The sequence below is a fragment of the Anthonomus grandis genome, chromosome 8 (assembly GCF_022605725.1).
Source record: "Anthonomus grandis grandis chromosome 8, icAntGran1.3, whole genome shotgun sequence".
Lineage (NCBI taxonomy): Eukaryota > Metazoa > Arthropoda > Insecta > Coleoptera > Curculionidae > Anthonomus > Anthonomus grandis.
Window position 1 is genome coordinate 2,938,545 of NC_065553.1, and position 26,280 is coordinate 2,964,824.

General features: G+C 31.5%; 1 protein-coding gene across 2 annotated transcripts in view; it reads right to left on the reverse strand.

Moving 5' to 3' along the window:
- Nucleotides 1-26,280, reverse strand: part of LOC126739895 (synaptogenesis protein syg-2) — a 478,733-nt gene that overhangs the window by 368,610 nt on the left and 83,843 nt on the right. For both annotated transcript variants that reach the window (XM_050445716.1, XM_050445717.1), the window contains exon 2: nt 10,024-10,071. In XM_050445716.1, the coding sequence (XP_050301673.1) occupies nt 10,024-10,071 (48 nt within the window). The remainder of the gene's footprint in view (nt 1-10,023; nt 10,072-26,280) is intronic.

The window sequence follows — 26,280 nt, forward strand, 5'->3', positions numbered from 1 at the left end:
TAACTTGCCACAAACAAAAAACGTTCTTGGGAATATTGTTCGATTTCACTAAAGCTTTTGACCTCAGACATCAACCATAAAATCCTGCTAGGCAAATTGTATACTTATGAAATCAGAGATTTCGCTTATCAGTGGATCGAAGGCTGTTTAGCAGGCAATTAGGATGGGAAGTTAAAATTGGGGTGCCTCATAGTAGTCTCCTGGGATCAATTTTTTTTTACTTTATCAATGATTTGCCATTGTTTGCAAATGTTGGCAAGCAAGGTAAGGACCTTTTCTTATCTTTTATAGTCTTCACTCCATCATGAGCTATAAGACTTTTTGATAGGTCTAGGGAATGATCGTGCATTAATTCAGCAGAAATCATTTAATTTTCTTGGTATGATTATAGACCAATACTTCACCTGGAATGCATATATTAACAAATTGAGTAAGAATCTTGCAAGCAGAAATTATGCAATTTTACAAGTCAGGGATTATGTAGATCAAACTACTCTGAAGATAATCATTAGAACAATGTTTCGCTTATCATTCAGAATCTCTTGTAGCCAAACTTTTAAAGAGGAAAGGATTCTTACATCTGTTGAATTATATGTTTTCCAGTGTGCTTCCTGCATACATAAAAAGCTTAGTCCCTATACAATATGTGGCGATATCAACATATATACCAATATACATACATACAATATTAAGTTTTTTATTAACAATTTCTAAAATTGAAGGAGGATTATAACTTAGCTTCTAAGTTTAAAAATTATTCTTAGCATCTTTTTAACCTCATAGGATTATAGGCAGAATTTGGTAATTCGCCACGTACCTATCTATAAAATGTTAACCATTTAGAAAATGTAATTTTAAATAAAAATTTTCTAATAAATGTTTTCGTTTTGCCAACACGAAAATTTTGATTTTCATTTCTTTGGCTTTTTTTGAGTGCAAAATTGTGAATTTTTAATTTTTTAGGTACAGAGAAACAGATACAACTGCCTGGACGAATATTTTAATTCCTTCCAGGCAGTTAAGTGAGTTTAACCACATCACAGAGAGCAAATAATCAGGCTTGAAAGGTTTTTTTATTTGTTGAGTAACCTGAGTATATTAGTAACTCTTAGGCAAATACAAAAAATAGCAACAGTTTTTAGTTTTAGTTTAGTTTAGTCTGGAAGAATAAATTCATTTCTTCTAACCCAAGCAACACAAGATTTTAGAAACGCTTAAGAGTTTCTAAACAAATATACTTACCATTAACAAAACGTTGAATTTTTAGTTATAGAAAAGCAGTATAAAACCTTTATTTGAATTGTTAAATAATTATTGATATGGAATTTATAATAAATGTATCTATTTAAGCCTAAATTGTGGTTTATTATACTGGTGGTACAGGAACTCTTCTAATAAACTTTACATTTATCGTAAATATTTTTAAATAAAAAAAAGTACACCATTGCATTATCACCAATGTCAATATGTTAGCAGTATGAAGTGCGCTGAGCTTCATGTCTATGTTGGAGTCGGCAAAATGTTGGTAGCGAATTTTTAAGTTCCCAGTCAAAAATTTTTTGTAAAGATTAAAAAGTGTGTCAAGAAGATATCTCCTCTGTTTCTTCACAGATTTTCTAGTTATAAATTCTTTTTTGACGGCTCCCATACGTCTATTACTGTCATCTTTAAAGAAATTTTGAACTTCTCTTTTATAACTGTCAGGTATTTTACATCGTTTAGCTACAGGTACATCTAAACCATTGAGATTAAATTTTTTTCCGGGTCTAGACAACGACTTTATTTCTTTAGGTGTCAAGTATCTATACTTTTTAATAATATTGCCAGTGACAACTTTTTAAAAAATTTGTTTCTCTTGGGTACGTTTCAAAGTGAAATAATTTTCTTTCAACTGCATACTAATGACGTCGCGATACAACGCTTTCTTAACTACTTCTTTTCTTTGTTCAAGCTCCTCTAACATTTTCAATATCTTTGTTTGAGGTGTATTTTCAACATTCTTTTTGTTTTTAATCTAGCTAATCTTTTTTTGTACTTCTCAAGTTTTGTTCTCTAAACATGCGATCGTTTCATTTCTTTCCTTGTTAAACTTCTTTCGTCGCCTTGTGGCTTCTTTTTTTCTTTGCTGTAGACTAGCACTGGAAACTGCTGCGCTTAGAGCTGGAGATATTTGGACCGGAACTGGAGCGGCGGGTCTTGTAGGCGGAGTATCGGCTTCTACTTCTAATAACGGCGTATTTTCTCGTACAAAAGTGATAGTGACGTTTTTCAGTCTTAGACTTTTGGCTCGGTATACAGTACAATGTTCTTTTCACTTGTTTAGGGCGAATCTGTGCTCACGAGGGGTCATGTCCTTTACTAACTTTCGCTTTCTTCTTTTGATACTTTAGCTTCTCCTTTTCTCTCATTTCTTCTCTTTTTTGAGGGTGATTTTTTCCTCTTTGGTATCGTAGTCGCTCTGCTTCTCTCTTTTTCAGTAGTAATTCCTCTCGGGATAACTTTTTCTTAAGAGCCATATCATGTGTGTTCGATCGCCCTGTGTAAAATAATATAAAGTTTATAAAGGAAAATAATAATGCAAAACAATTATACTTAGATGATTTTTACACTATAAAACCGACTAGCGGATAGATTTCCACAAAAATACATAAAAACAATAACCAATACGCAAAATAAACAGTCAACTGTTGTGTAAAACAGTCCTCTGCTAGATTTTCAGGCAGAGAACTGTTGCCAGGGGACTGTGTTTTGAGGTTAGATTTCACAATATTTCAAAAATTGATGTAAAATAGTTTTTTAAGAAACAACCAATCAATTTAGACCTAAATTATAAACCAAAAAGCTATATATGGAAATAATTAAAGTAATTAACATAAATATTATTATACATACGTATTATAATATTATACACATTAATGCATTTCCAATTTTTTCTAGATTTCTTTGTGTATGATATTTCATTATTATATTATATGATATATTCGTGTCTGAAAAGTATATCCTATGCTACATAGTGGCATATATGTGATATCGGGGTCCTTTTATGATCATGTTTGAGCTGTAGTGATTAAGTTTAAAGACTAGATATGTTTTAAATTCCAAAATTCTCTGCCTATTTTAAACAAAATCGTATATGATATACGTATATTCTATAGTTTAATAAATGTACCTTGACCATATATGTTTCCATATATGTTTAATAAATCTACCAATAGTTTTATTTAAAAACTGTATTTTTGAATCTAGTTAATGAAAAGTTGTCTAGAACCAAAAAAAACTGAAATCTCGTCACAGCTTATTGATTTATCTTAAAAAACTAAATTTTCACTTACATACGCCAATTTTCATAGCGATACGCCTTGCTTTCGAGAAAGGAAATAGGATTTTTTTACGTTTTACTTGAAAACCTTAAGGTTATGTGAGAAAAATATAGATACAAAAACTATAGAGTTATTTATCACCTAAATTTTCTTAAAAGGTATTTTTCTGTCAGGAAATTATACTACGAGGTCTGGCTATTAAATAACGAGACTGCGTGCCTAGAGGGCGCCCTAGACGGGTGGGGAAAAAATGAGTAGTGCGTTGGCTATCTAGATATCTTGTCTATGCACGTACCAAAACTCGTTTTCGTCACTATTATAGTATTCGTGCAGTAGCGGTTTGAAATAAACGTGTTTTTTTCTCGTGCCGAAAACCATGTATGACGAAAAACAAGAGCAACGCATCAATCTTAAATTTCTCGTTAAATTAAAAAAAACTCCGACTGAGTGCTATAAATTGTTGCAAGAGGCCTATGTGGAAAATTCTCTCTCTCGTGCGTGTGTTTTTGAGTGGTCTAAGCACTTTAGTGAGGGCCGAGAGAGCACTGAAGATGACCAGAGCTCAGGTCGCCCTGTCACTCTTTCAACTCCGGAAACAGTGACCAAAATTAACCAAATTATGCGTGCAGATCGTCGAATGAGCACCCGGATGATTGCCGAGGCTGTAAACGCCGATAAAGAAACGGTTAGAAAAATGTTACACGGGGAATTGCACATGACAAAAGTCTGTGCGAAGTTGATGCCTGACTCCTGATCAAAAGCTCTTGCGTCAACAGGTCTGCTTAGATTTTCTTAAAAGGTTAGAAAAATATCCCGGACTGATGAAAAACATTATTATTTGCGACGAAACGTGAATTTTTCAATACGATGTTGAAACCAAGCGGCAATCGATGCATTGGAAGACGTCTGAATCGCCCAGAATAAAAAAAGCAAGGATGTCCAAATCAAAACTCAAGGCAATGTTGATCGTTTTTTTCGACATTAACGGTATCGTGATGACTGAATGGGTTCCAGAGAGTCAGACTGTCAACCAGACTTACTATTTGTCAGTTTTGGCAACACTGCGAGAACAAATTCGTAAGAAACGGCTCAAGTTCGGGCGGACACGCGCGGTTCGGTGTGGTTTGGCGAAACGGGAGAACACGCGCCGTATTCGCCAGATTTGGCCCCGTGCGACTATTTTTTGTTTCCGAAGATAAAATCTGCTTTGAAAGGGACCCGATTTGAGTTGATGGAAGCGGTAAAGCAAAAAACGACAGAGCTCCTAAAGGCCCTCACCAAAGAAAACTTCTAGCACTGCTTCAATCAAAAATCAATGGAAAAAACGTATGGAAAGAGGTGTGGCGAGGGGAGGGGAGTATATTGAAGAGGAGCATTCGAATGTATAATAATTTTTATAATAAAACCCTTTTTCGTAACCAGTCTTGTTATTTAATAGCCAGACCTCGTATGCAAAAAAAAAACAGTTTTTTATTTACCTTACCCTTAACCCCCCCCCTCCCCACCCCACACAACTTACCAGTAAGAAATTATTTTCAAAAATCCTTGTTTTCCAAAAAAATAATACGTATAAATAACAGCTGGTCTTGACGTTAATATTCAATCGAATAACACCGTTTGTTTATTTAAATTACATATATTCATATTAATAAATATCTAATACAAAAACAGCGCTATTAAATTGGATATTATCTTAGAACATTGAAAGGCTAGAATTAGTAAACAACAACTTTGTTTGAGTCCAACATGTGCACAGGGGCAAGAGGGGTGTGTTGTTTACAAACATATTTGCCGATTCTCTGTTGTCAAGTCGACGCGAATTTCCAACGGAGGAAATTTTTTGCTATATTTTAACAACCATTATAACGTTAATTTAACTTACTTGTGTTGTATTTTATAGGAAAATTTAAATTAAAAAATATAAATACTACAATTAACCTATTTTAAGAATAAATATAATATCCTTAAGCAAAAAAATAACAAAATTATTAACATTCTTATCCCTAAAACCGTTTCTAAAAAATTTAAAGCGACAACACCGGAACTTAAGCGCCTGAGCCATACGCATAGTGTCATCTGTCAAACGGCTTTTTGTTTATGTTCGAGATTCGTGTATTTTCTTTAATTTTTTGGTTTCAAAAGGAAAAAGGCCACATTTTAGTGTCTTTTTAAATTGCTAGGATGGCAAAAACTTGTGTCGTTTGTGCCGCATCATGATAAAAAGGTGATTCAAGCCGATCTTTCCACAAGTAAGTACCGATACTTTCATAACATCACATCATGGGGTAACCATCATCATAAACGTAGAATAGGGGATCTTATAGATATAAACCTAATAAAAACTTGAATATGAAAGTGTGTGTAAAATACCAAAATATTTATATTTTTAAATCTAAATATATTTTTGAACATATTCATCTATCAATAGGCTATAAAAAATATAAAACTAGAATTTTGTCCCTGGTTTTATTGCAGAATTTTATGTTTTTTTTGTTGTTTTGGCAGAAAGATGGCATAATACCCATATACCTATCTATATATAGTTATGTTTTTTAATATAGACATTAGGTAGATAGATGAAATTACTAATTTTTTATTGCCTATGTATAGTTAATTTTGTCTTTACCTAAAATTTGGTCGATAATTTTTTTTTGTTTTACCATATTGCAACTTATAATAATATATATATATAGTAATTGGCACCACATATTAATTTATTACTGTAATTTTTTTTTGCTTTTTGATTAAATATCAAATACTTATAATAAATTGCCTAATATATGCACAAAGGGAACAATGGATTTCATTAATCGAAATCAACACAATTAAAAAGAATATATATCACATCCTTAGAAGTGATTTATTATATAAGGAAGATAATATTATCAGTAGCCAGACTTTATTAAAAAAATCAGCTCTACCTTAAAGGTAATTTTTTTTAAATATATTTTTCTAGTATAAAAAATCGTCACAAAAAGTATTAGTTTTACTCATATAAGCTTTATTTATACCTAATACTTATTAAATTAGGTATGTGTGTAAAACTATTTTTTTACTAGGATTTCTGATGCACTGGTTAAAAACACAGCAGCCGATAATTCAGTTAATTTACCAAGTGATTTACCCTTCAAAGCTGCAAGGGTAGTTTTCCTGAATAGTGCAAAAACTTCTTTAGCTTCCAAAATGGTATATAGTACAGACAGTGAAGCTAATATAGACAAGTATGGATAATTAAAATAAATTAATATTCTTGATACACCAAATTTTGTATAATTACAGATCTGATCATTCATCATCAACAATAACTGCATCTGAGATTAATAGTTACTGTGGGGTCTAGGTCAACAATTACTATTTCCCATCCAATCCGTTTTTGTTTAACTGCTACACATTCCCTGACTCTGCCAAGGAAAAGGTAAAAATACACTCAAAATAGACATCATTATAGCAAATTTAAAAATTATTGTTCAATTCTTTCTCTAAGTACAAATAAGACTTTTATGCCATGTATCATCTTATTCTATATATCTTATTTAAAAGTGATATAGTATTTTATTGTGTTATATTTGTAATTAAATGCAATTAATCAAATGTATAATATTTCAAAGATTCTTTATAATAACATACATTTTATTGATCAATTGGATTATCATAATACATTTTTTTAATTTTTTCTTTTTAATATTGGTAATACTATATTTTTATGTATATTACTCTAGGGTAAAATGAAAATGATATCCTGAGGACTTTTTAAAAGCTAAATCACTTATCACCAAATTATGGAAAAAAAAAGAACAAGAAATTAAAATTCGAAGATTGCAACAAACAAATTTGCGCCAAAGAAATTGAATTAGATGTCTCAAGTTATTATTAAAATACTTAAGAAATATTACATATATTACATATTTTATTTGACTTGTAAAAGTACTTGTTTGTATATTACTACTAATAAACTATCTAATCTAATCTATTGTACATAGTCTTCATTCTTAGGTAAGCTTTGTTTTTTAGTATAAATTAATCTGATATATTAATTGGTATTAGGTATTATATAGGTCACTGTTAAATGTCTCAAAACCATTGTACAGGCTAAATACTCATAATAAAAATCTTATAACCTATAAAAAACCTGCAACTCCTTCACAATTTGAACCTCCTTGTAGTTTTAACTCTTTCCGCTGAAGCAATACTGTCCCTTTGAAAAAGTCAGCATCATAGAAGTATATATTATGTGATTTAAAGTAAGTGATGTAAAACTGAGTTTTGTATAATATAATAATTATAATAAAATTTTGCAAAATGTTAAAAATTTGTGTCTTAAAACATGATTTATTAAGAAATCTATAATATTATATTAATAAAATATTTTATTTCCATAAAAATGCCTTGACAAAAATGCTGCCTTTTATTAGGACCTTCCTCTAACGAAGTCCGTTAAAAAAACACATAAATAGCTCATAAATGGTAATATTACTTATATTTAAACTCTATAATAATTAATAAAAATTTATCAGGTAAATATTTGTTGACGACGTCACTGGTAAAGAGTGCTTGTATCGGTGGCGTCAACAATGCGTTCGAGCGGCGTTGCGATGCCATTAACGTTTTCTCGTTGCTTCGTACTTTATTTTCATTTATTTAACGTATATTGACTTCGATATAGAGTATCTTATCAAATTTATTTTTAAAAAATGCTTGATATTTTATTAAAGGGGAGTAGTAGTATTGTTTTAAGTTTTCGGAAAAAACTGAAAACTTTTATGATATTATAAAGTGATTTTTGCCATTTCTCTATAAGCATTTGGCATCATTGTATCAGAGATGTTGCAAGCAAACAAACCTGCCCATAGTTCCACGGCATGCTACTTCTAGCCTTTCAATGTTCTAAGGATATTATGGACGAAAAACAATGATCTTTTAAAAGAATTTTTTACTAAGGAAATGTAAGGGGTGGGTGGAGGGGTTAGGGTTGTTTTGATAAAAAACAATGTTTTTTTCGAGTATATATAGGCACTATTTAATATAATAATACTGTTTAGTTTATTTAAATTTAATATAAGTTTATATATAAATATTTAGTATAAAAATTGCGTTATTGGATTGGATTGGAATTTCACAGAAGAATTTAATTAAATATTTGAGTTATAGTAATAAAGTTTAAAAACTAGATATGTAAATCTCCTCTTCTTTCTTTTTTAAACTACAGTTTAATAAATATGTCTCCACCATATATAGTTAATAAATATACCAATGCCATAAATTCACTGAAAAATCGTTGAATAAATATATATTTAACGATAATTATATATGATGTGTCTTGGGATGTAAAACTATAGATTATGGAGATCCGAACTGTTTTAATATTATCATTTTAAAGATTGAAAATAATAATTTTAAATGTTCATTTAACAAAAATTATAGTCAACATTTAAATATTACATGTTTTTTCCAATAAAAAAAAAGTAAGTATTTAAATCCATATAAAAAAAAATTGTTTGCTTAAAAATAAAGTAGCAGTATTAATCTGATATCAAATAGAAATTAATTTAAGCGGTTTATTGTTTCATTCAAATATTTCTTTAATTTTGAATGAAAATGCGCGGAAAATATCTACTTATGTCTTTCTTTCAAAGGTTTTTTCAAACTTTCAAAAACATGCTAACCTTATGTTAATATCTTAATTGTTTTAATGTACCTATATGTGTGTAAGTATTATGTGACATTATTATGTTAGTTATATAACTTGTTGCAAACCATAATTTTTATTATGTCAATATGGAAATAACCGATTTGACTTGATTTTCTTTAAATATACATGCTAAGTAAATTCACAAGTCTTTTATAATAATATATATTTACATACCTCCGGAAATTTAATCTGGCCTCACGACGGATTTATCTATTCGCGTAGTCTCAGTCGGTATTTGCTTTCCTATAAACTTATTAAATTCCTAAGTTAATTTATGCGGAACAGAGGGGGCGAAATTGGAAATTAGAGTTCCGAAAGTAACGAAGAATAATGTACATCATTGTTAAAATTTGCCGGCCGAGTTACGGAGTACGAGGAGGAGGACGACGCCGAACGTTCCATTATAAATCACATCAAATTTCACCTAAAATTATTTGTTTCTAAAATTCTAGCGGCTTTTATTAATTAGCTCGCTTTAAATTACTTACGTACGCTTATTTAATTTATTTTCTTATAAACTTAAAACATTGTCTATAACTGTAACGTGATCCTAGCAACAGATTATTTTTTATCATTGTCACAGTTAGAAGCAGCAGAAATTCAATAACTATATTATGTTTACATCCATATACGTGAAATAGGTATGTATGTAGGCATCACGCACATCGTAATTATAGCGTCAGTGTCGATGTGCCTCTGGTGTTATTACAAATTAATCCAATGGAGGTAAATTAGTTATTGTTATGGCATATATATGTAACTAATAACGTTTCTCTGTGGCAGAGGGTGGATATCTTCTCCCGGTGATCACAATTACGTTACGACCGAGTAATATTGGATCTATCTACTGATAAATTTGTTACATATATATATCTTGTATTTACTAAATAAATGGCATTGTAAAAAGGTAATTTTTTTTTAGGTTAATTTTTGAATGATATTTTTGTCAAGCTATTTTTCAAAATTTCATGAAATATATTATGTATCTTTATACTTAAGAAATTATTTACTTACCGATAGCTTGGAATAGATTCGCTTGCATTCCATAGGTCAATGAAGATCCTAGAATAAAAATATTTTATTATAAGTTGGTATAAGTCATCATAATAATTTTAATTACTATATATAATTTTCTTTTAAAATCACTGATACTTATAAAGAAACATTTTGGCAACCTAACTACGATCAATTTCAAGCTTCTGTGTAAAATTATAGAAAAGATAGAGACATTAAAACGCCCTTTATTTTTAGATATCACTCATGCCGATGCCTGGCCAATTCTCAGAATTATGGCCTCTTTTGTGCGGCAGGTCATGTAAATAAAAATTATTAGACTGAGACCTCTCATAAGCCTACTAAACATTAGAGCCCCAATTGTGGGGTTATTTTAGGTTTTAATGTTAAATAAAATACAACTATTTATTGTTCATGTTCAAAATGCAATCCATTATTTCTAACACAGGCATGAGCCCTTTTTGTTACTTCGATGGTGGTTACTCTTATGGTCATGTCTTCTTACATCCTGTCAAGTGCTTCATTTATTGTGCGAATCAACTCTTCTCTTGTTCCTATTTCGGTGGTGTATACAAGCTCCTTTGCCCGGCCCCATATGAAAAAATCCAACGGAGTTAGGTCAGGCGATCGAGGAGGCCAAGGAAAGGTTCCGCCTCTACCGATCCAACCGTCCGGAAAACAGTGGTCTAAGTAATTCCTGACAGCCAAGGACCAATGCGCTGGACAACCATCTTGCTGAAAGATTATTGGTCTTTCTCGTCCCAATAATCCAGCTTCGTCTAGAAGAACGGGGATATCATTTTGTAGAAAATCTAAATAGTTGGCACCATTTAAATTCTCTGGTAGAAAATGTGGCCGAATAATAGTCCTGCCTATTACTCCGGCCCACACATTGACCGAAAATCTGTTCTGAAATGATTTTTGTTTTTTCCAGTGCGGATTTGCATCTTTGGCAGCCCATTCGTGGAGGTTGTGGAAGTTGGTTATACCCTCCCTGGAAAAATTGGACTCGTCTGTCCACAAGATACTTCTTAAGAATAACGGGTCCTCGATGTCTATGTTCAATAAAAAGCGGCAGTACTGAATTCGTCTTGCAGGATCTTCTTCTTGTAAGCCCTGCACCCCCGTACCATGAAAGGGATACTGTCCATCTTTCTTCATGGTCGTCCACACCATTCATCTAGAAAGGCCAAGGTCTTCAGCTACTTTTCTGATGCTTGCAGTAGGGTCTGCGGTAGAAGCTTCCAGTATTTGCTTGTCAATCTCTACATTATTATGGCCAGGGTTGACTCCACGTGCCGGATTATTCCCAATGCCAACTTCAGTAAGACGGCGAAAGGTGTTTTGAAACACCCTGAAGTTTGGTAAACCTACCGTTAGCGCGTCAATATGTGAAGACAATGTCAGCGTACTCTTAGTTGGTAAATTCCATTTTACAATACTGTTTAATAAAACGGGCAGAAACTCGATTTAAAAAATAGTGAATGCAATCAGTACGAAGTTGATAATCTTACAAAATTAGAGGCCTATTATTATATATATTACCCTTAAAGGATTGCATCTAGCTTCCGGATATCCTGTATATTCATGTCATACCAAGTTCTCACCCTAAACATTTTTCCCTAATAAAATTAAATTTATACAGATGCATGGTAACATTGCTTAAATACTGAGGTATAAGCAGGGTTGCCAACTTGGCATATTTGTTACCAAAAATGCAGAATTTTAAGATAAATTTGAGGAGTGTCTCTAAAATTAAATATTCGTCTCTTTTTTCTGCTAAGTAAAGATGGAACGATCAAAAAAGAACTATATCACGAATGCATCTTTAACTTAAACTAAACTAACTTTTATTTTATTTATTAGTACAGTCAATATAGCATTTGAAAATAAAAAAATTGATATAGTATCATACTTTGGTAATCGAAAGTGGTGAATTAAAAATCCTAATTTCACGGATGTGTATACCCTGTCTTTTTCCGTTTTTGAAAAACGCTAAAAATCCCCAAAACGCAGTTTTTCTCACTTTTCAGTGAAAAATAAGTTGTTGTTTAAAGTGACATTTTCAAAATTTTCAAAAGTGACAAATCATGAAGTTCCAGAAACATCATCTAGCAACTACCTTGCAATTAAGCAAGTTGATGGAACCTACATATTACCGAATTAGTTTAGAAAATCAGGAGACTTCCTTAGCTCAAAGTCATTTATTATATGATATACGAGTTTCTAAAAATCATTTTAAAAAAATAGGAACTATGCAAAAATGGTTATTAAAAATTATTTAAAAAGAAAAAATTGTAACCAAGAAAGGAAGTTTTTCTAAAAGCCTAAAGCGAATATAAAATCCGAAAACCTTCAAAACCAAAATTAAAAACAATAGGACAGAGATGTTTTTAATACTTTAATTAATTTAAAATATTTGCCAACAACCCAAGCAACACACGATAGTTAAATTAACGTTTAAGTATAGTTTATTGTATGCTGTTTAAAGACGTTTATAAAATGCGGATAATGAAATAAGTTCTTAACCCTTAACTACTGACATGGAGTGTTAAAGTGGCTGTATCTTGGCTTATTTTTTTTGCTCAAGTTATACGCACCTAGCAGTCTGGTAGACTCCGTGTCAGTGTTTACGTTAGTAATATTTTTATTATTATTCTATTATCATGGCTAGTTCAAAGCCTGGCACATCCAAACAAATCAGTGTTCTTGACTCAAACTTTAAAGAAATCGCTAGAAAGTGGTATGAAAATCTAGACAGTGATAATAGTGACATTGAACCCGAAGAAAATGAGTACATTGAGAGCGAACATGAATCAGCAAGCGAACAAAAGCTTAGTGATGATGACTCTAATTATGAACACCATAATGAAACTCAAAAGATGGATGTTTCTAGTAGTGATAGTGATAGTCAAAACAGTAGTGATAAAAAACTAGACAGTGACCATTTATGTAACAGAAATGAAGAAAAAAGAAAAAAATACTTCTATGGGAAAAATAGATTCAAATGGAGTACAAATGAACCCACAAGAAATGTACGTACTTTAGCGCATAATATTGTACGTTTACCAGCGGTACGTGTTGTTGTAGGTGATGAACACTAATCCAAAGGCATTTTTCAGTCAATTGTTTCCTGCCCAGATGTTTGAACTGATTTTAAAGTGGACAAACAAAAAATTAACTTCCATGCGAACAAAATATAAACGGCAAAATAAACCAGAGACATTGGCATAAGGGTTTTAGAGGCGCTTTTGGGTTTATTGTTATATACTGCGATTTTCAAATCCAACAATGAAGACGTTAGAAGTAGTTTTGCGACTGATGGTACAGGCAGGGATATCTTTCGAGCAGTAATGTCTAAAGAGCGTTTTTTCATACTATTAACAGATTTACGATTCGACGATTCAGATGACCAGTAAATCCAGTAGCTGCTATAAGTAAATTATTTGACTTATTTAATGAAAATGCCAGAAACTCTTATACGATAGGTGCGAATGCTTGCATAGATGAAATGTTAGTGGGATTTCGAGGCAGATGTACATTCCCTCTAAACCAGAAAAATATGACATAAAAATAATGGCACTAACAGATGCAAGAACCCAATATTTATACAACGCCTATATTTATGCAGGCAAAGATAGTGACGGTCGTGGATTGACGAATGAAGAGAAAAAACTTTGTAAACCAACTCAGTCAGTCATAAGGCTCGCCAAATATTTGTACAATTCCAATAGGAATATAACTTCTGACAACTGGTTTTCGTCTGTATAACTTGCCGAACACCTATTTGCAAATAAATGGACATTTGTGAGGACCCTTAGAAAAAATAAAAAGGAGATTCCTCCTGAATTTCTTCCTAGAAAAGATCGCAAGCAAGGTGATACGCTTTACGGATTTACAGAAAATATGAATATCGTTTCACATACTCCTAAAAAAAATAAAGCAGTTGTAATTTTATCAACTATGCGCCATTGTGAAGCAACTGATGAAGCAACAGGAAAGACTGAAATAAATGCCTTTTATAACTGTACGAAAGGAGGAGTTGATGCCATGGATGAGAAATGTGCTAAATATACGTGTAGTCGCCGAACTCGACGATGGCCATTGGCAATTTTTTATAAAATTGTCGATATTTGCAGTGTAAACTCTTGTCCCGTTTCACTTTCATTAAAACCTTAGCATCTCAGTTGATTCAGGATCATATGAGAGATCGATTAGAAAATTCATATGTTAACAGAGATATAAAAGGCCTAATTCGTCGAATTTTGAGTATGCCAGAGCCTCCAGTTCAGGAAGAACGTCTACAAACCAGGAAATACTGCTATATTTGTCCTTCCTGATTGAGAAGAAAGACCGCATACACCTGTATAACATGCAAAAAGCCCATATGCCTTCAGTGTTCACGTAAATGTTGCACAAACTGTTGTCATGGTCCAGAAGACGTCTTAAACATTAGCATTACTGTTTCATTTGTTCAAAAAACAAGTGTCTATACTTACCATCAACAATATGCTTGACTCTAAAGACGAGATATGGAAATTCGTAATCAACTTTTTTAGATGCCAAAATTTTCTCCCTTTTGTAAACAGAATCATATATGATATACGTATATTCTACAGCAAAATAAATACATCTTTCTTATTTATGGTTGATAAATATACCAACAGTTCTAATTTAAAGACTGTATTTTAGGATCTAGATGATTAAAAGTTGTCTACAACCTAAAAAATTGAAATTTCTGCAAAACTTATTGACTTATCATAAAAAACTTACTTTTCACTTACTTGCGATAAAAAATGGTACAACTAATGCTATTTTTATATCAATACGTCTTGCTTTTTATAAATATAATAGGATTTTTTCACGTTTTACTCGAAAACTTGAAGGTAATGTGGGAAAAGTATACATAAAAAAACTAGAGATTTTTTTATCATCTATAACTTTCTTAAAAAGCATTTTTCTATCAGGTAATTATTTTCTGCATAAAAAACCATTTTTCATTAACCCTACCCTTTAACCCCCCACCCACCCCACATAACTCACCAGTAAGAAATTGTTGTCAACAATCATTGATTTCCACAATAAAACGTATGAATAATAGATGGTTCGTCAATAATATCCAATCTAATAACATAGTTTGCTTATTTAAATTTGATATAATTATATAAATAGATCTATGTATATTAATAAATATTTAATACAAAAACAGTGGTATTAGACTGGATATTATATACGAAAAACAGTGATTTAGCAAAAGAATTTCTTACTGGACAAACAGTTGGGGTGGGTGGGGGGTTAAGGGTTGTATTGATAAAAAACAATTTTTTTGCAAAAAATATTGTATATGCAATAATTAATATAATAATTCTATTTATTTAAATTTGATATAATTTTATATATAAATATATAGCATAAAAATAACATTGTATAATATTGATGAAAAACAGTCATTTTTCAGAAAAATTTCATCAAAAATTTGAAGTGTAGTAATCAAGTTTAAAAAGTGAATATATAATTCCCGTGTCAATTTTTTTTAATGCCGAAATTTTCTTTCTTTTGTAAACAGAATAGTATATGATTATTTACTTGTGTATTGTTTTTTTCAATTTTGTATTGTTTAGGGTAATTTTGTGTTATTGTAGGGGGAACATCTGTTTATGGGCAGTCAAAGACATTATTTAAGGGTTTCCAATTCAACACTTTGATTAATTTCCCAATTTTTCCCTTTCCGACATTTTCAAACATGCTTTATCGGAAACAAGTTATTTATAAAAAAAATAATAATGCGGTGTTGCATGGGATTAGAAAAAGAAAAAGGGTTGTTAATTGTTTTTGTGAATTAATTAATACTTGATGTAATTTTTGGAGGGGTTTTTTGGAAAGTTTGGAAACTTATATAGCAACACTCATTTGTTTCATTGCAATCTTGCATGCTTTTTGATTGCTATATGGTGTTTTATTATTGCGTAATGCTTGCGTCCTCCCATAACCTCAATATATCACATATTTGCACCGGATTATTTATTAATTTTTGTATCGTTCTTTTGTGCGTCTTTAACCATTGCCTTCTATATCATCTATCTTTGTATACATTTCCATCTCGCTTGCACATGAGAAATCAAGAAACTAATAACAGAAAAAAACAATTGATATATTTAAGTTTCCCTCACCATAAGACAGAAACTAGCTATAGTGGATGATATGCTTGACATATTTCCTGTTTCTCTTGCAAAATGGGGTTAGAAGGCCTATTAGTCAGGTAGTCAAAGGTACTGACTATATGCTAAAAGGCACCATGGTACCAGAGAAAACCTTTAACAGTAGAAATTTAATTTCATGTAATGCAGTATAAAGATCTTTCTAAGCCATTTTCACCTTTATCTAGAATATATCCTTATATACAGTTCCATCTCTCTTGCACACAAGAAACCAAGAAACTAATAACAGAGAAAATCAACTGACAGATTCCAGTTTTCCCTTACTATAAGACAGACAGAAACTTAGCTATAGTGGACGTTATTATTGCTGCTACTTTCCTTTCATTTATTAATCACTCACTCATCCCCGTTGCAAACAATTGACGAGTGTTTCTCTTGCAAAATGGGGTTAGAAAAGGCGTATTAGTCAAGACACCCAGTGGTACTGACTATATTCTTATACAAGACACCATAGTACCAGAAAAAAACCACCATTAACAAGAAATAATTTGATTTGATGTAGCAGGGGGGAACAGCTGATGACTTTTGGAGCTCCTTGCTTGTTTTTTTGTCATTTTCTATATAGTCTTATATATTGATTAATATTTCTTTTGTTTCATGTATTGTACTATGTATTTTTTTATGATTCATTGATAATAAAGTATGCGGAAATTTTTGCTGTTTTCTTTCCTTAAACGTGTTGTTTAGGGCCAATAAAGTTGGTTGTACGTGTTTTATTTATTTTTTTACACCCATCCTGCTATACCACTTTTTAAAGATTTTTTTTATTTTATTTTTTAGTGATGCTTGAAAAAATATTCCCAGTTACTGTTTTAGGGTTTAAAAGGGCATCATTTTGTTGCAAGAATGAAGGAATTTGGTTCATTAGGTCCGGAGATATTCAACTTTTATTAAAAAGGGCTTTTCTTAAGGGGCATCGATGAATAATCTCAGGTTTACTGGTTCGATCTTAATCCTTTATGCCTCGAAAGTTGCACAATTCTTTTCTAAACATTTTAAGGCCAAAACGAAGAAAATCTGGTAATTACAAGGAAATATTTTCATATTTTTGCAAAAATTGGGTCTCTACTAAATAATGTTCACTAATTCCTCAATTTAATTGGTTCTACTGAACCGATTTAAATGATTCATGTCTTAAAAATTGCAGAATATTGCTTGAATATTTTAAAATGAAAATCGAGCAAATCTTGTCATCGCATCAATCAAATCGAGCAAATCCTATCTCCATATTTTACTAAAAATGACCTTGAATAGGGAGTGGCCCTAAATGTCCAAACAAAGTCAGTTCTACTAAACCGATTTAAATCATTCATGTCAGACGTATGTAAGATTTCCAACCAAAAATTTACTAAAAACTTAATTATATTCTAAATGTAACTTTTATTTATTACTGATTTTGTTACTTCACACCGAATTATAATAAAATCCTAATTTTGCCATCATATTCACATACAAATACTTACTGGGCTTCAATAATTTTTTACTTATATGTTTTGTTATTCGGTTTTGATTGTTGTCACATTTTGCAGCTATATATATTATAATTAATCAACTTTATAAAGAATTATTAAATCAATAGTAAAGTGTATTTTTATAACGATTAAAGGATTCATGGTTCATTCAAAACATTTTGGCTAAACTCATTTTATCAGAGATCTATTTTTCTGTTCTACTGATCAGAAGTTAATTCAACAAGGATATTATGAGTAAGCTAGTTAACAGATAAGTTATTCTTAATCATTATTAAGAAAGAAAAGAGTAAGTCCTTTCTACATAGATACATATTAAAAAAAATTAAATAATTTAATATAAATAAAAAAAGGAGTCCTTGAGACTAGGCTCTTTTCGGCACACTGTTGCGTGTATGTTTAATTTACGTCTGGTATAACCATGACCAAATCGCGTGACAACGGTGTGCCCTACCGAGCAGGGCATTCACACGCCGCTAAAATAAACATTACTTGATAAATTTATTATTAGTTTGATAATAATTGTTCTGCATCACCGACTAAAGGACCTCCAAAGCTGTTTATCGCGTGTCTACGCCTTTTACGGTATACAATCTTGAGTATTTTTGAACCTTACCTTAATCAAGATGTTTTTTGTCTCTTAAAGCTAAATTAATTGGCAAAATCGTCTGATAAGCATTACCGCACTTTCCAATAGAATAAGAAAATAAATCAATATTGAATATCTCAATCTATTTTTAAACATAAAAATGGAATATTTATTAAAGTTCGATGAATATGTTCTGAAACGTGAAACAAATTATAGCCGTTTTTTAATAAAAGAAATAAATAGCCGAACCGAGTCAAAAATATCGTCGAAAATGCGGCCGCTTTTGAGTGTAATTTTAAAACCATTAGAGCAGAATTCGTCTACGTCGATATATTACGAATAGTCTGGTTCCCAAACAGAGGTAAAAATAGTTTTTATTCTATTACATAAAAACGTAGACCTATGATAAAAAGCCTAATGAATTTATACATTTTCGTCCATTATACGATATATACATAATATTATGTAAATTTGGCTATCGACCGCACTATTTGAACAAATAGGTCTGTGAGTCATCTGTGAGTAATAAAACTCAGAGGTACGTGGTTCGATTTCTATATTCAACGTTTTTTCATATAATCTTTATTTTATTTTTTGCCTTTAACCCTAACCTCATTTTGTTTCGTTTATATTTTTAATATGTGATAACTTGTCTCTGTCCTATTTTGTTAACTTTTAATTTTCACCCTGGACCTGTAACATTAATAATTTATGAACACGTTTCATTAATAACGGTTAAGGCCTATTATTAATGTTTCTTCCTTACAGAAGACCTGATGACACTTAGTACAGGCGAAGCGCGGGTAATCTTTCGATCTTCGAAAATCTAAAATTTCAAACTCCATCTGTTATTCATTTATGTGTGTTGTCGGTAATTCTCGTGCTCCGCATATTATTGCAAATTTGACGGTAAAACTATACTCTTGCTTGGTGGATTTTTGTATATTACATTGCAACTGCATGGGGTATAATTGCTGAGTAAGTTTTATTGCACATATATCCAAATAATTGTTTTATACGGTGCTTTAAGTTAAATCAATACAGTAAGTTCCGTTAATTATAAAACTCAAAGATAAGACAACTTAAGCACCATGGGTGGCAGAACGACAACTCGTGGCAATAGTGGTAGTCAACAGTTAGATGATGATGGCTTGGAAAAGCTTATTTAAAGAGTTTGCAGTAATATTTCTAACTAATTAGAGCTCAAAATTAACGCTAAGTTGGATTCTATGAATGCCAGACGTGAAGAGATGTGCGAGTCCCTAAAAAACGTCAGCGACTCGGTCACAACTAATAAAAAAGCAATTGACAGTCTTACTGCTCATATTGACTTATTAGAGCAAAGTTTAAAGAGAAACTCATTATTAATCTGTGACCTAGAGTTTCATAATGGAGAGGATCTTTTCCGCTTTATTCAATAATCTTAGAATTAATTGTTCCCAAAACGATTTAGATTATATTTTTCAGTTACCCTGTAATAATCAAGTAAAGGTTAGGCCAATTATAGTCAATTTTGTAAATAGTTTTAAGCGTAATGCTGTTTTTCAAGCTATAAAACTCTTAAAAAATATTTATAAATTTTTGAAGATCTAGTCAAACGCCGATATTAGCAATTATGTAAGGCTTAAAAGAATGTATGGACTAACTATGGTAAAATTTATTACTTATTGGGATATTAAATCCCATAAGAAAAATAGTATGAATTAACAGCAATTTGAATAAGGTCACCTAATTCAAATTGCAGACAGTTCTTAAACTACTTTGAACAAAAATTAAATGAGGATCTAATACATCAGCAGAAAACATTTATTTTGGGTGACCTTAATATAGACCTCTTAAAAGAAAACAATGAAGCAAAGCGATTGAAAAGTATTGCAGAAACTGGTGGCCTTAAGCAGATTGTTAAAGCCACTACAAGAATCACAACCACATCATCTACGCTCATTGATCATATCTATACAAATGAGTTTAAAGCCATAGAAATACAGAGAAATTTTCCTGTAATAACTGACCATGAAATTATTGGAGTACAAAATTGCAGTGATTTTTTCAGGCATAATAAGCTGTATACTTCGAAAAGAACTATAAATCGTGAGACTATTAACCAAATAAATGAGGAACTGGTGGACGCGAATTGGAATTACACCTCGACAGATGTAAATATTGTATATAATGATTTTATAAGCATAATCCAAACAGCTTTAGATAAGTTTGCGCCTGAAAACAGATATTCTGTAAAAAAATATCCATGGATTAATGCGGCGGTTCAAGAGGTTCAACGGGCAAGAAACTTGGCTTATAGAAGATTTTACTTTACAAAAACCGATTGTGACTGGAAAAGCTATCAAAAACTCAGAAACAAAGTAACCTCGGTAATGCGTACTGAAAAAACCAAATATTATGATAATAAAATTGATCAATGTAAAGGTGATAGTCGCAATATGTGGAGGACCTTAAAAGGTTTACTGGGAAATAACAAACAATCTGTTGATTATATGGATGTTGATTTTGGGACATATACAGGTAGTATAGAGGAAAACTTTAATCAATTTTATTCAGATAGCTTACAAGATATTGCTGCAAGTATTGAAACAATAGAATGGACTTGTAATACAACTAATTCTCCGAATATACAAATTTCACATTTTAAAAACGTCAATCTGTCACAATTGAAAAAGACAGTTTTTGGATTAAAAAATAAAAAAACTAGTGATAATGTGCTTAGTGTTAAATTGGTAAAGATTTATTTAGTGTCATTGGATACCCTTTATTGCATTTAGTTAATTCATGCCTATCAACTAGCATAATTCCAAGTGATTTAAAAACTAGTGTAATGATTCCAATACCAAAGGTAACCACTCCAAAGATTCCTGCAGATTTTCGACCAATAAATTTATTGCCTGTCATTGATAAAATTATAGAGACAATTGTATGCCAGCAGTTGAGACAATACTTTGAACAACATAAACTGTTATATATTGGACAGTCAGGGTTTAGGAATAATCACTCTTGTGAATCTGGTCTTCAGTATGTGTGTGGGACATAGCGAAAAGACATTAACGAAGACAAATTAGTTATTAGTGTATTTGTGGATCTTCAACGTGCTTTTGAGACATTAGACCGTAATATTCTTCTTAAAAAACTGTTATATTATGGTGTATGTAATAGAGTTTTGGACTGGATTAAAAATTACCTGGATAAGAGGTATAATAGAGTATCTATAGGACAAAAGTTTTCAAATAAAATAGAAAGTATCGTAGGTGTACCACAGGGTAGTGTTTTTGAACCGCTGTTGTTCGTTATATATATAAACGATATCTATACTGTTTTACAAAACTCTTTCGTAAATTTATTTGCAGATGATACAGTAATTTGTGTGTCAGGTAAAAATTACAAGGAAGCTACAAATATTTTAAATTCAGAATTGAATATTTTGTATCAATGGCTTTGTAAAAATAAATTAAAACTAAAAGAATCAAAAACAAAGTGTATGCTAATAGGTACCAAAGCAAATTGTAAAAAATTTTTAGGTCAAGGTTTAAATATTAAAATTAATAAGTCAAAAATTCAATTTGTCAGTGAAATAAAATATTTAGGAGTACTCTTAGATCAACAATTAAATTTTCATGGTCATGTAAATTATATTTCTAAAAAGATTGCCAAGAAAGTTGGGTTTTTTAGGAGAATTTCTAATTGCTTGTCTCAATGGACTAAAATGTTAGTATACAATACAATTATTTTGCCGCACTTTAATTACTGTTCCTCGTTACTTATATCATGCTCTCAGGAATATATAAATCAGTTACAACTTCAACAAAATAAAGTAATGCGAATTATTCTTAACGGTCATAAATATACACCTATCAATCAGATGCTTCAAATATTAAAATGGCTTCCTGTGAAGCAAAATATTCTTAAGGCAAATTTAATTTTAATTTATAAAATAGAGCATGGATTTATGCCATCATATCTGCAACATTTTTTAGAGAAAAGATCCAACTTTCAACAATATAATATAAGGTCAAGAAATGATTATCATATATCAAGAGTTAGATCAACTTTATTCCAAAAATCATTGTTTTTTGAAGAGTTGCAAGCTTTTAACTCTCTTCCATTAGAAATCAAGAACGCAAGTAATTTAAGGTTATTTAATAAGAATGTTAAAAAACATTTATTTAGAAATAGCGTTATGTGATGTACAGTTTATGTATTACTATAGGTTTTACTTATTTTTTATACTACTAAATTTAGCAAATTGAATGTATTAGCCAAGTGCTAAATAAAGAATATTATTATTATTATTATTATTATTATTATAACATATTGCTAGCTGCGTAAAGTGTATATGATATTATTTTCTTCTGTATGTGTTTGGGTTTAGCTATTATAAAGAGTCCTAATTATAATAATATTGTAACGAAATTCGGAAACACACTTTTATTGTCAACGTCAAAAACACTAACCTAACTCGCCTTGACTGTCGTTTAATTGTTTCCAAGGTAAAAACTGACTAAACAATTAAAACTGAATGAATTGTCACGAAGCCCGTTCTTTTTAAAACCCGATGGAACCGAGAACTACTTAAAAACTAAACACTATAAATGAAAATAATAAACCAAACGTACGTAGAACCCTAAAAAAACCCTACGAATCAACTTTAACTACAGAATACTAATAAAATTGTACAAAAACTAGCAGAATAATTAACGTATTTACATTTTCGCGAGCAGTATTATGGCTTGCCTCTCAAGTTTGATCGTCCCCCGATCAAACATGGGACCACCTGAGTCATGATAGGACGATGTTTACAATTTTCATCTTCGCTGTCGGATGTCGCTGGATACGGTACACCACGTCGTTGATTCTGCTGACCACATTGAATGGACCTTCCCAATCCTTCTGGAGCTTTGGTGACTTGCCCTTCGTCCTCCGTGGATTGTGTAACCAGACTTTATCCCCAGGATTAAAACCGGTAGAATTTGCCTTTATGTCATAACGTGATTTCATTCTGTTACTTTCTAGATGAAGTTTATCCCGTGCTTGTTCGTGAACAATTTGTAAACGCTCTTGTAAATGGTCGACGTACTCCTCAAGGGTTTTAGACTTATGGGGTCTTCCAGTAATAATGTCCAAAACTAAACGAAGTTCATCATAGTAGACCACTTTTGCCGGGCTTTTTCCAGTTGACTTGTGGATAGAAGAACGATATGCCAATAGGAATGGTTGTATACAGGTATCCCAGTCGGTTTGCTTAGAGTTTACTACCATTCTTAAATAGGTTTCAAATGTGCGGTTAAATCTTTCAACCATTCCATCAGACTGAGGGTGTAGTGGGGTTGTACGGGTCTTATTAATTCCCAGCAACTGGTATACTTGTTGGAATATTTTTGACTCAAAGTTCCTTCCTTGGTCTGAATGTATCTCTCTGGGTACACCAAATCGACAAATCCAGTTTTGGAACAGCAATTCAGCTACTGTCGTTGCTTCTTGGTTTGGAATCGGATAAACCTCGGGCCACTTACTAAAGTAATCCATAGCAACAAGAGCATATCAATTTCCGAAGCTACTAGTAGGAAAGGGTCTTGCTACGTCTATGGCAATTCGTTCAAAAGGTGCACCAACAAGATACTGCATCATCTTTCCTCTTGTCCGGGTTCTTGGGCCCTTGCTTGACGAACACTGCTCACACTGTCGACACCAGCGTTCAACATCTTGATGACTGTTCAGCCAGTAAAACCGTTCTCTCACTTTTGCCAAGGTCTTACTAACTCCAAAATGTCCTCCGCCAACACCGCCATGAACAGCTTCAAGAACTTCCGGAATCCGTTTTCGAGGAAGGAATATCAGATATGTCTTTTCTTTCCCATCTACGCTCTCCCAGACTCTTTTTAACAATCCATTTTTTATAACCAATGATTTGTCAGAAATTTCTTTCCATTCTGGTTTTCAAATTTCTCGAGATTTCAGTTCGTAAATAAGACCAAATACTGGGTCATCACACTGATCTTGGATTAAACTAGCTACATCCCACTCTTTAGAACTGTGAAGGCCAATAAAATTACAAGTAAATATCTCTGAATGCTGTTTTGATTCCTTTTTAAAACAATGTTGACATGTTTCAATACAGGGTCTTCTCGATAAAGCATCGGCATTTTGGTGATATGCGCCTTTCCTATGTTCTATTGTATAGTCATACTCTTGTAATCGTTGAAGCCACCTTGCTATTTGTCCTTCGGGGTTTTTAAACTAAAACAGCCATTTCAACGAAGCATGGTCGGTTCTAAGGATAAATCGTTGACTATACAAATATTTATGGAAATGTTCAATAGCTTTTACTGCTGCCAATAGCTCTCGTCTGGTGACACAATAGTTTCGTTCTGGTTTTAATAACGTTTTACTGAAATAAGCTATTACTTGCTCGCCATCTTCATATTTTTGTCAATAAAACAATTTATAGAAATTTGTTCTCGGAATTCTGTTGGGGCTGAAGGGTAAGACAGATTTACTAATCGAGCAACATCGGCCTCAAACTGTTGGAGTTCTTCCTCGGGTTGTTGTCTTCTAGATTTTAATTCAGCCTGGTACACTTCAATAATAAACCAAACGTAAGTAGAACCCTAAAGAAACCCTACGAATCAACTTTAACTACAGAATACTAATAAAATTGTACAAAAACTAGCAGAATAATTAACGTATTTACATTTTCATAATAATATAAATATTTAAATAAACTTATATATTATGGTTTTTGACTAAGATAACAAATTGAATGTGTGAAATGTAATTATGATGTTAAAATATTCTAATAAGTTAGGCTTCTGAACAATATTTTTACTTTTATTATATTGTTCTTGAGAATGAGAAGTAATATACCTTACGAAACACAGCAATAATAAATTCAGTCTTATTCATTTTAATGTGCATTCATGGTGTTTTTCTATGCCTAATTACAAGTTAGTTCGGAATGATAGACAAGGTAGAGGTGAACGCAGAGTAGTAGAGTGAAGTGTTGCATTTTTTGTACATAATAATTTAACATTTCAATAAATTAAGCCTCCAACTTAGTTTAGTTTGTTAAAGCAATATTGGACTAGTGTACAGGTTAAGGGGAAAAGGTTATATTTTGGTACACTTTATCGATCTCCGAGTGGTAATTTATTATTTTGCATTGAAGACTTAGAAAACTTATTAATAGATTTTGTTCTTTAGTTTGACCATGTGTTGTTCGTTGGCGATTTTAATGTGGATCTCTTAAATAATAGTACAGGAACTTTCAGCGACTTTTAAACAAATACAACTTACAATTAGTGAAGTGCCCCAGTAGAATAACACATGCATCATGCATGCTAATTTTGTTTGCAGTTTAATTAGCATGTAAGGTAATTCTTCATTCGCCATTTCATAATTTTGTTTTGTTCAATTTTTTTATATATTAACATACTTTTTTACTCTTTTGTAGTTTCTCCTTAAGAAGCCACTAATATATAGAACAAAATATAGAGAATGAACAAATGAGTTTTATTAGTCACCGACCGCTACCTGATAATAGGTTTGTATTTCTTCAAATAGTACGATCAAAAACCACTATTATTTTATTATATTTATATATTTATAAATAGATAAAAATCTTGTTAATATGTAATTATACTTAAAACTAAATTCAATAACTGGGCTAAACCAATATCGACAAGTCAAAAACTACGCATTATTAAATAGGACATTATGGCATTTATTAATTTAAGGTACAGTTTTCTGTTTGTATTATTTTTTCTTGTTTTTCTTTGCTTGTCCATATCTATCATTTGAAAAAATTCATAATACAAAATAAAGAGAACTGTCAACTTATGGTCGAATGCCGTACATATTTTTAAAGTGTTTGCTTTGAAAAGGGTCATTAATTTGAAATGTTTGAATCTGCTATGTAACCCACGGCGAACCGATTTTTTACTGTTTCTCTAAAATATTGCGTTTTGCGGCATAC